This window comes from Myotis brandtii, unplaced genomic scaffold, assembly GCF_000412655.1.
Source record: "Myotis brandtii unplaced genomic scaffold, ASM41265v1 scaffold684, whole genome shotgun sequence".
Taxonomy (NCBI): domain Eukaryota; kingdom Metazoa; phylum Chordata; class Mammalia; order Chiroptera; family Vespertilionidae; genus Myotis; species Myotis brandtii.
Genome location: NW_005370673.1, coordinates 510,753 through 522,902, shown reverse-complemented (window position 1 = coordinate 522,902; position 12,150 = coordinate 510,753). Strand labels below are relative to the sequence as shown.

Below are 12,150 nucleotides of genomic sequence, written 5' to 3'. Positions count from 1 at the left end.
GCCTGCCCTCTGCCACCTGGGAGCAGGCCTAAGCCAGCAGGTCGTTATCTCCCGAGGGGTCGCAGACTGCGAGAGGGCACAGGCCGGGCTGAGGGGCCCCCCTCCCTCCCCCCGAGTGCACAAATTTTTGTGCACAGGGCCTCTAGTATATAATAAAAGCCTAATATGCAAATTGTCCCTTCAGGTGGTCATTCGAGTGGGAGACCGTGAGTTTGACTGCTCGTTATGACATGCGCTGACCACCGGGGGCGGCACGGAACATCACAGGCATCAGTGACAGCGGGCTGCAGTGGAGGTGCTGCTGGCCTCTATGGGCCCCGACGAGAATGGGACTGCAGAGCGATTGTGGAGCAGGTGGCGGGAGGCGCCAGGCCAAGGCAGGTGCGAGCGGTGGCCCAATTGCCCTGCCAATCACCCCGCAGACAGTGACCAGTAGGGATGGCCAGGGTGGGGCCTCCGCCAGGCTCCCAGGCACTGAGGGAGCTGGGCGGGGGGGCCCAGCCCCGATCAGTCACCCTGCAGGCGGGATGGTGGAGCAGGTGAGGGGACGGCACCAGGCCAAGGTGGGGTGCCAGGCAGCGCTGCAAGGCTGCGAGGTGGGGGTGCGAGCTAGGGCTGCAAAGCTGGGGACATAAGCTGGGGTCCAATCCCTGCAGGCCACCCAACCATGCACAAATTCGTGCACCAGGCCTATTATATTAGTCTATAATAATCCTATCTAATAATAGACAAAGATGCAAATTGACTATACCTTCGCTACGCCCACCATTGGCTAATCAGAGTGATATGCAAATTAACTGCCAACAAAGATGGCGGTTAATTTGCATATACTGGCTAGGAGCGACGACTGAAGACACCGTAGAAGGAAGCCAAGCAACGAAGCCGAGGTAGTGGAGACGGGCGGGAGAGAAGCGGCAGAGATGGGCGGGGTAGGAGCAGCAGAGACATGAGCAAAACACTATTCTTGCAGGAATCTTCCTGCAAACGGGCCTCTAGTAAAAGCATAATATGCAAATCGATCAAATGACCGAACAGCAGAACGACCTTCCAGACGACCTTCTAGATGACCACATTTTGACATGCACTAGCGCCAGACCAGCCAAGGTAGGTGTGATGAGATTGCTCAGGGGACCCCGCCATCGCCCCACAATCGCCCCACAGAGGGAAGCCCAGGCCACCGGCTGGTGGGGCAATCGATCATGGGGTGGGGCTCTACAATCGCCCCAAAGAGGAAGGCCCAGGCTACCCAGCCGGTGGCACTGCAGCGGGTGGGCGGGGCCACCTGGCCAGAGGCCACAGAAGGAGGCCCAGACCACCCAGGTGGCAGCGCTGCGGCGGGTGGGCGGGGCCTCCCTCTGCCGGGGTGATCCATCACAGACCCCAGCCAGGTGGGCAGGGCCTACCTCTTTGGGTTGTCATGGGGCTCCTGAACTGTGAGAGGGCACAGGACAGGCTGAAGGAACCCCCCCACCGAATGCACGAATTTTGTACACTAGGCCTCTAGTTTATGAATAAATGTAAATGTAAGTGAAAAAAAGACAAAGAAAGAATATATTGTACATATAGAAAAAAATAACCAAATATCATTTACTTTAGGAAATCAATTACAGAGGGTCTCAGTGTTCTGCTCTTAATAAAACACATAACACTATGGAACAATAACATCACACCTGTGTTGGCTGGCCTGGCACCAGTGGGTGTGCATGAATTTCGTGCACCGGGCCTCTAGTGTATATATTTGTATATATAGATATATATATATATTAACCTTTCTTTTTAATAAACCTTATGATCACCACACACACACACAAAATCCGAAAACTGAGACACAATTTAAAAATAGAGGAAAATATTATAGAATACTACCACTACAACAGAGAGAAACACAAGGGAAAAGAAACAATAGAGACACAGAGCTATAGAGCTATCAGACATTAAAAGATAAAATAACTATACCAAATCCTGATACATCAATAATCACCCTAGCCCTAGTGGATAGAACTGAGCCAAACCAAACTGAAAGGTCCAAGGTTCGATTCCAGTCAAGGACACATGCCTGGGTTGTGGGCTTGATCCCCAGTGGGGGACTTGCATGAAGCAGCCAATCCATGTTTCTCTCTCATCATGGATGTTTCTATCTCTCTCTCCCTCTTTCTTCCTCTCTGAAATCAATAAAAATGTATTTTAAAAAATAATAATAAATACCCTAAATGTAAATGGATTAAATTCAATAATAAAAAGAGAGAAGCAGATTGGATCCAAAAACAAAACCCAACCATATGCTGCCTTCAGGAGACATATATAAGCTGCAAAGACAAATACATACTGAATGTGAAAGGGTAGAAAATGATTCTCCAAGCAAATGGTATCTAGAGAAAAGCAGATATAGCCACACTTATATCTGACAAAATAATAAAGGTGACAAGAGACAAAGATGATCATTTTATAATGATAAAGGGGACATTACATCATGAAGACATAACAATTATCAATATATATGTACCTAGGCAGGAAGCAACAAAATATATAACAGAGCTAAAGGGGAAAACTCACAAAAAAACAATCATAATAGGGGACCTAAATACCCCATTGAGAACTATGGCTAGATCATCCAAACAGAAAATCAATACAGAAATATCAGCCTTAAATAACACAACAGACCAAATGAATATAATTGACATTTACATCCCAGAATACCAGATTATACATTATTCTCTAGCGTACATAGAACATTCTCAAGGATAGACCATTAGTTGGGACATGAAACTAGTCTTAATAACAAATTTAAAAAGATTGAAATCATACCAAGCATATTCTCTGACCACAATGATTTTAAATTAGAAATCAAGTTCAAAAAGAAAAAGGGGGGGGGAACCAAAAATATCTGGAGATTAAACATCATGCTACTTAAAAACCAAGGGTCCGGCCAGTGTGGCTCAGTGGTTGAGTGTCGACCTATGAACGAGGAGGTCATGGTTAAATTCCCGGTCGGTGCACATGCCCAGATTGCAGGCTTGGTCCTCAGTAGGGGGTGGTGTGGGAGGCAGCTGATCGGTGATTCTCTCTCATCATTGATGTTTTTATCTCTCTCTCCCTCTCCCTTCCTCTCTGAAATCAGTAAAATAATATTTAAGGAAAAAAACGAGGTCAAAGAAGAAATAAAAATAGAGATCAAAAGAAACAAACAGACAAATGAGAAGGGTAGTATGACATGTCAAAATTTTTGGAATGCAAGTAAAGCATTCCAAAAGTTTCATACTAAGACAAAAGTTTATACTACTACAGGACTAGCTCAAAAACAAGAAAAATCCCAAGGAAACAGCATAACTTTACATCTGGAAGAACTAGAAAAAGAACAAAACAAACCCAAAGTCAGCAGAAATAATGAAATAGAAAACAAAAAGACTATGTAAAAATTTAATGCAACAAAGAGCTAGTTCTTTGAAAACCTTAATAAAATTGGCAAACATCTGTCTAGACCAGGGGTCCTCAAACTACGGCCCGCGGGCCACATGCAAATACAAATATTTATTTGTTCCCGTTTTGTTTTTTTACTTCAAAATAAGATATGTGCAGTGTGCATAGGAATTTGTTCATAGTTTTTTTTTAAACTATAGTCCGGCCCTCCAACGGTCTGAGGGACAGTGAACTGGGCCCCTGTTTAAAAAGTTTGAGGACTCCTGGTCTAGACTCACTAACGAAAAAGAGAAAATACTCAAACAAAACCAGAAATGAAAGAGAAGTTACTACAAACACCACAGAAATACAAAGCAAGAAAGAATACTAAGCAAGATCATATGCTACCAATTCTAAAAGAAATAGATAAGTTCCTAGAAAGCTGTAACCTTCCTAGACTGAATCACAAAGAACTGTTAAATCTAAATAGACTGATCAACAGCAAGGAAATTGAAACAATCAAAAATCTTCCAAAAAATAAAAGTCCAGGACCAGATGGCTTCACTAGTGAATTCTACCAAACATTCAAAGATTTGATACCTATTCTTCTCAAACTCTTCCAAAAAATTTAAGAAGAGCCAATACTTCCTAACATATTTTAAGAATTCAACATAACCCTAATACCAAAACTTGTCAAGGTAAGACACACATACACACACACACACACACACACACACACACACACCAATATCTGTGATAAACACAAATGAAAATATCCTAAATAAGATACTAGGCAAATCAAATAAAACAATATTCTTTAAAGATAATGCATCACAATTAAATAGAGATTGTTCCAGGGGCACAGCATAGTTCAACATATGCAAACGATCAATGTAATACACCACATTAATAAAACAAAGGATGAAAATTGACAAGATACAACATCCATTTATGATCAAAAAAAATAAATGGGTATAGGATAACAGTACTTCAATAAAATAAAGACCATGTACAACAAACTCTCAGCTAATATCATACTCAATAGTTAAAACCTGAAAGCTTATTCTCTAACACAGGGCTGGGGAACATCCAGCCTGCAGGCCATAAAAAGCTCGCGAAATCATTTAGTCTGGGCCTGCCTAGGCATGAGGGGTGAGTTCATTAAATGTTTGACCAAATATAGCGAGCTAATTTTTAAGTTGATATTTTTGTATGGCCACGAATGATGTTAGAAACATCCAAATGGCCCCTGGAAGAAAAAAGGTTCCCCATCCTGCTCTAAGATCAGGAACAAGAAAAGGGTGCCCATTTTGACTATTCTTACTTAAAAATAGAGATCAGGTGCATGAAATTCATGCATGGGGGGGGGGATCCCTCAGCCAGACCTGCACCCTCTCGCAATCCGGGACCCAACAGGGGATGTCCGACTGCCGGTTTAAGCCCGATCCCTCTCACAATGCGGGGCTCAGGTGCATGAAATTCATGCATGCCTGCCTGCCTGATTGCCCCTAACCACTCGCCTGCCTGCCTGATCACCCCTAACAGCCTCTGCCTGCCTGCCTGATCACACCTAACCACCTATGCCTCAGCCCCTGCACCCAGGACCCAGGCTTCCCTCCTCTGGCCAGACGCAGGCAACCGGGACCCAGGCCGGCTTTACCTGGGCCAGCCTCAGGCACCCGGGACCCCAGGTGGCACCACCTGGGGCCCCAGCCATAGGCACCTGGGACAGGGCGGCCAGGGGCCTGGCTTTCTCAGGAAGAAAATGATGTCCAGGAGACATCCGGTCTATCTGGTCTAATTAGCATATTACCCTTTTATTATATAGGATAGAGGCCTGGTGCACGGGTGGGGGCCAGCTGGTTTGCCCTGAAGGGTGTCCCGGATCAGGGTAGGGGTCCCGCTGGGGTGCCTGGCCAGCCTGGGTGAGGGGCTGAGAGCCGTTTTCAGGCTGCCCACCGCCCCTTTAGGGTGAGGGGTCCCGCTGGGGTGCCTGGCCAGCCTGGGTGAGGGGCTGAGAGCCGTTTTCAGGCTGCCCACCGCCCCTTTAGGGTGAGGGGTCCCGCTGGGGTGCCTGGCCAGCCTGGGTGAGGGGCTGAGAGCCGTTTTCAGGCTGCCCACCGCCCCTTTAGGGTGAGGGGTCCCGCTGGGGTGCCTGGCCAGCCTGGGTGAGGGGCTGAGAGCCGTTTTCAGGCTGCCCACCGCCCCTTTAGGGTGAGGGGTCCCGCTGGGGTGCCTGGCCAGCCTGGGTGAGGGGCTGAGAGCCGTTTTCAGGCTGCCCACCGCCCCTTTAGGGTGAGGGGTCCCGCTGGGGTGCCTGGCCAGCCTGGGTGAGGGGCTGAGAGCCGTTTTCAGGCTGCCCACCGCCCCTTTAGGGTGAGGGGTCCCGCTGGGGTGCCTGGCCAGCCTGGGTGAGGGGCTGAGAGCCGTTTTCAGGCTGCCCACCGCCCCTTTAGGGTGAGGGGTCCCGCTGGGGTGCCTGGCCAGCCTAGGTGAGGGGCTGATGGCCATTTTCAGGCTGGCCATGCCCCCCCGGCGACCCAAGCTCTCAGCCTCTCCTTTTTTTCTTTTTCTTTTTTTTCCCTGGGATTTATTTATCTTCTATAATTGAAACAACTATGAGCCCAGGTCTGGCTGAAAGCCTGAGTCTGGCAACCCAGGTTCCCAGCCCCTCCTTGAGTGGAAGCCACGGCTGGCTGGAAGCAGGTATCTGGGATTTATTTATCTTCTATAATTGAAACAACTATGAGCCCAGGTCTGGCTGAAAGCCTGAGTCTGGCAACCCAGGTTCCCAGCCCCTCCTTGAGTGGAAGCCACGGCCTCCTGCTCGCTCCAGCTCCGTGGCCACTGTCATCTTAGTTGGGTTAATTTGCATACTCGCTCCTGATTGGCTCGTGGGCGTGGCTTGTGGGTGTAGCGGAGTGGCGGGGTAATGGAGTGATGGTTAATTTGCATCGTTCTCTTTTATTAGTGTAGATAGTTCTGGAAGTCCTAGTCAGAGCAATCGGGCAAGAGAAATAAAAGGCATCCAAACTGGGAAAGAAGAAGTAAAAGTGTCACTTTTTGCAAATGGTATGATTCTGTATATATAAAACCCTAAAGACTCCACAAAAAAAACTATTAGAAACAATAAAGAAATACAATAAAGTAGCAGGATAAAAAAAATCAATGTACAAAAATCCATTACATTTCCATTTACTAACAATTAAATTTCATGGGGGTGAGGGGGGGATGAAAAAAATAATTAGATTTGTAATTACAACAAAAACTATAAAATACCTAGGAACAAACTTAAAGAATGTAAAGGACCTATATACTGACAACTACAAGGTATTATCAAAAGAGATTTAAAAAGACACAAAGAAATGGGAAGATATTCCATGTTTACAAATTGGGATAACCAACACTGTTTAAATAGCCTTATTACCCAAAGTAATATACAGACTTAATGCAATCACCATCAAAATCCCAATGTTGTTTTTTAAAAGAAATAGAAGAAAAATCATCAGATTTTGATAGAAACACAAAAGATCCCAAATTGCCAAAGTAATCCCAAGAAAAAAGAATGAAGCTGGAGGTGTCACACACTCTGTCTTCATGCTATAATTCAAAGCAACAATCATAAAAAAGAATGGTATTGGGAGAAAAACAGATACAAAGACCAATGGAACAGAACTGAGAAGCCAGAAACAAACCCACTTGTATATGGGAAAATAATTTTTAAATATGTTTTTATTGATTTTTAGAGAGAGAGGTAGGGAGAGAGAGAGAGAGATAGAAACAATGATGAGCCCTGACTGGTTTGGCTCAGTGGATAGAGCATTGGCCTGCGGACTGAAAGGTCCCAGGTTCAATTCTGGTCAAGGGCATGTACCTTGGTTGCAGGCACATCCCCAGGGGGAGGTGTGAGGGAGGCGGCTGATCGATGTTTCTCTCTCATCGATGTTTCTGACTCTCTATCCCTCTCCCTTCCTCTCTGTAAAAAATCAATAAATTATATTAAGAAAAAAAAAAAACACTGATGAAAGAGAAACATCAACATCAATTAGGAGGCATCCTGCATGTCCCCTGCTGAGAATCCAGCCTGCAACCCAGACATGTGCCCTGACCAGGAATCAAACTGGAGACCTCTTGGTGCATAGGTCTATGCTCAATCACTAAACCACACCAGCTAAGCCTGGGAAAATAATTTTTTTACATAGGAACCAAAAACATACCATGGAAAACAGAAAGCCTCTTTAATAAATGGTGCTTGAAAAATTGGAAAGCCACATAAAAAGGAATGAAACCAGACTACATTAAAAAAAAAAAACATTGGCCCTAACTGGTTTGGCTCAGTGGATAGAGCGTCGGCCTGCGTACTGAAGGGTCCCAGGTTCGATTCCGGACGGGGGCATGTACCTTGGTTGCGGGCACATTCCCAGGAGTGGGTGTGCAGGAGGCAGCTGATCGATGTTTCTCTCTCATCGATGTTTCTAACTCTATCCCTCTCCCTTCCTCTCTGTAAAAAATCAATAAAATATATTAAAAAACAAAAACAAAACACTGATACTAAAATCATGGAACTTGGTCCTAAGTATTTTTGCTTTTATCTCCCTTGACTGTGAGGATTTTATAAATTTGACCTTATAGTCAAGGGAGGCAAAAACAAAAATAAATGAATGGGACTATATCAAACTAAAAAGTTGGGCACAGCAAAAGAAACTGTCAACAAAACACTAAGGCAACTAATCAAATTGGAGAAAATATTTGCAAACAACAACTCCAATAAACAGATGTTATATATTTAACATCCAAAACAAGTAAAGGTCTCATACAACTGAACACACACACACACACACACACACACACATCCTAGTAAAAAAAAAAAAATAGGTAGAGGGACTAAAAGATAGTTCTCCCAAGAAAACATACAAATGGCCAACAGATATATGAAGATGTACAACTTCACTAGTTATTAGGGAAATGCAAATTAAAACTACAAAGAGAAGCGACCTCTCTCCTGTCAGAAAGGCAAGCAATATCAAGTGTTGGAGAGGATGTGAAGAAAAGGGAACCCTCATTCACTGCTGGTGGGAATGTAAACTGGTACAAGCCACTATGGAAACAGTATGGAGGTTCCTCAGATAATTAAGAGCAGAGTTACCATATGACCCAGGAACCCTCTTCTGGGTATCTACCTGAAGAATTTGAAAAAAATTATTCACAAAGATATATGCACCCTTATGTTCACTGCAGCATTATTTACTACTAGAAGCCCGGTGCACGAAATTCGTGCACTGTAGGGGGGGTGTCCCTCAGCCCAGCCTGCATCCTCTAAAATCTGGGACCCCTCGGGGGATGTCCGACTGCCGGTTTAGGCCCGATCCAACAGGGTGAGGGGCTGAGGGCCGTTTTCAGGCTGGCCACACCCTCTTCAAGGTTAGGGTCCCTGCTATGGTGCCTGGCCAGACTGGGTGAGGGGCTGATGGCTGTTTGCAGGCTGGCCAAGCCCCCCAGTGGGGACCCTCACCCCATGGGGGTGTGGCCAGCCTGGGTGAGGGGCTGAGGGCCAGCCATGCTGGCCACACCCCCTTCAAGTTTGGGGGTCTCCTCTGTGGTGACTGGTCAAACCCCCCAGTGGGGGCCACAGGGATCAGGCCTAAACCGACAGTCGGACCTCCCTCTAGCAATCCGGGACTGCTAGCTTCCAACCGCTCGCCTGCCTGCCTAATTACCCCTAACCACTTCTGCTTGCCACCCTGATCACCCCCTAACCACTCCTCTGCCAGTCTGATCGAAACCTAACTGCTCTCCTGCCAGCCCAATGGCCCCCAACTTCCCTCCCCTTCAGGCCTGGTCCCCCCCAACTGCCCTCCCCTTCTGGCCTGGTCGCCCCCAACTGCCCTTTCCCTAGGCTACAAATTCCATGAGGATTAAGGCTTATATCTAGTTTTGCTCAGAATTTAATTTTAATGTCTAGCATAGAGTAAATGCATAATAAATTTTTATTGAATGAAAGAATAATAGATATAAAGAATATAGGCTTAAATATAACCCATAAAAATGGTGTCATACTTTCAGATATATTTTGATATTTATCAATCAAGAAGGGAGAAAAGGTAAACTCAAAACTATAGCGTGAAAACAATCTCTAAAAAAATAAATTTGTAAATTATCTTACCTAGATACAAATTCACTTAATTCTGAATATGCGGTGGACTCCATTATTATGTTGAGGTCAGTAATAATGGAAGATAAATTTTCCTTGTTCTAAAATTTAAGAAAAATTAATGTATCAGAACACAGTCAACTTTTAAATAAAATAAAAAGACAAAAATAATTTTAAAATTTATGAAAAATGAAATGCTGCCACCTAATAGGAAAAGGTAATCTACAGAAGTTTCTAGAAATATTGCCTACTTGTAGAAAAAATAAAACTCAGACCTGGTGCTACATACAAAAAAACAAACAAAATGAACTGCAAATAAATTACTTACTTAAATGTGAACAATAAAATACTAGAAGGAAATATTTATTTAACTGGTTACTCAGCAAGGAAGAACTATCCACAAAATGCTAATAGAAAAAAGTAAGCAAATTAGATAAAACACTCAAAATACCTATATAAAAATAATTTTTATAAAGAAAAAGCAACAATCGGAAGAAAAACTTTACCATAAACACAACAGATAGGAAAACCGAAAAGAAAAAGGCAAAGCACATTAACTAAAAACTCGAAGGTAAAAGACAATTCACATGTTGATGTACTGATGGTTGTACAACTCTGTGAACATACTAAAAACTACTGAATGTATTCTTTAAATGGATGAATTATATGGCACGTGAATTATATCTCAATGGATCTGTTACAAAAAAGAAAAAAGAAATCCCAGAGATGCGCATGTCTGTTGTTGGAGTGTGTGTGGGTGTGTAGATTTGGGCTTTCACACATCAGGACAGGACGATAATCCTATCAGCAGAAAGCGTAGGATTTACTGGCCCCTCTGTTTGTTTTTGTTTTTGTTCTTGTTTTTTTGGCGGGAGGGCAGGTCTGGATTCTGTTCAGCCACTAAAAAGCTGACTTCAAGATACTCTTTTCCCACCTCTCTCTGGTCTGTCTACTGTTAACCACGTCAATCCTCCCCAACTGGTAAACAAGGAAAGGTAGCTGATAAGCTGACTTCAAACACAGTGTCTGAGTCTCAGCAGCACATTCACTTCTACCAAGGTCCACTTAACTTCAGCCCCAACTTCTCATTCTTCCCTAAAACCTGAGAATTGTGGGTGTGCCCTGGCCGGTTGCTCTGTTGGTTGGAGCATCGATTCCTGGTTGGGGAACATTCCTGGGTTTCGGGTTCAATCCCTGATCAGAGCACGTACAAGAGACAACCAGTCAATGTTTCTCTCACATTGATGTTTCTCTCTCTTTCTCTCCTTCCCTCTCTCTCAAATCAATAAACATATCTTCCAGTGAGGGTTTAAAAAAAAAAAAAAAAAAAAAAGAACACTAGCTGGTTTGGCTCAGTGGATAGAGCGTCAGCCTACGAACTGAAGAGTCCCGGGTTAGGTCAAGGGCACGTACCTCGGTTGAGGGCTCCATACCCGGTCCTGGTCAGGGTGTGTGCAGGAGGCAACCAACTGATGTGTTTCTCTTACATCAATGTTTCTCCCCCTCCTTCCTACTATCTCTAAAAATCAATGAAAAAATATCCTTCTGTGAAGATTAAAAAATAAAATAAATACAAAGAATTGTGGGTATATACATTCAAGAAAAGGGTCCTATTAACTTTTCAAGATTTACATATTGCTCATGAGGCATCCTATATTGGATTTCAGTGTTTTCTTTCATTCACAAATGTCATCAGGTACATTTTGTTTGGAACCTTGTGATACAGAATTTTAATTAAAATTCTAATTTAATATAATTTTCCCTTGGCCAGAGGGAAGCCGGTGTCAGCAGCCAGGGGAAGGAAGGCTTACTCTTGCACAAAATTTGTGCATTGGGCCTCTAGTTTTATTATAACAACATTCTATAAGACAGAAATTATTTAAATTTTCTGATAGCTAAACATCTCCATCTAGTGGAAATTTTGTTTAAAATAAATGTTTTAGTATAGAGAAGGTAGCTGTGTCTTCACCATTGTTTGTTTCTTTAGCAGTCTCAACTCTAAAAATCTGCTTAACATGTAAAAAGGTAAAAACATTTTAGAAGGTAATTGGTACTATCAATCAGAATTTACATGTACATCTCCTTTGACCTAGCATTCTACTAGAAATGTATTTCTAAAGATACACTTAACTTATAATTATACTAGTGGCCCGGTGCATGAAATTCATGCATGAGGGGAGAGGGGTCCATCAGCCCAGTCTGCACCCTCTCCAATCAGGGACCAATTGAGGGATGTCCGACTGCCGGTTTAGGCCCGATCCCACAGGGTTGGGCCTAAACCGGCAGTCGGACATCCCTCTTGCAATCTGGGACCACTGGCTCCTCACTGCTTACCTGTCTGCCTGCCTGATCGCCCCTAACCTCCTCTGCCTGCCTGATTGCCCCTAACCCCTCTGCCTGCCTGCCTGATCGCCTCTAACCTCTCTGCCTGCCTGCCTGATCACCCCTAACTGCCCTCCCGGGCCAGCCTGATCTCGCCCCCAATTGCTCTCCCCTGCCAGCTTGATCTTGCCCCCAACTGTCCTCCCCTGCCGGCCTGATCTCACCCCCAACTGCTCTCCCCTGCTGGCCTGATCTCGCCCCCAACTGCCCTCCCCTGCCAG

At 44.5% G+C, this 12,150-nt stretch overlaps 1 protein-coding gene across 1 annotated transcript in view; it reads right to left on the bottom strand.

Annotated features, from left to right (window-relative positions):
• The window catches only part of CENPP (centromere protein P), a 222,340-nt gene that overhangs the window by 197,343 nt on the left and 12,847 nt on the right, over positions 1-12,150 (bottom strand). Inside the window, exon 4 of the mRNA XM_014529502.1 lies at positions 9,560-9,648. Within this exon, the coding sequence (XP_014384988.1) occupies positions 9,560-9,648 (89 nt within the window). The remainder of the gene's footprint in view (positions 1-9,559; positions 9,649-12,150) is intronic.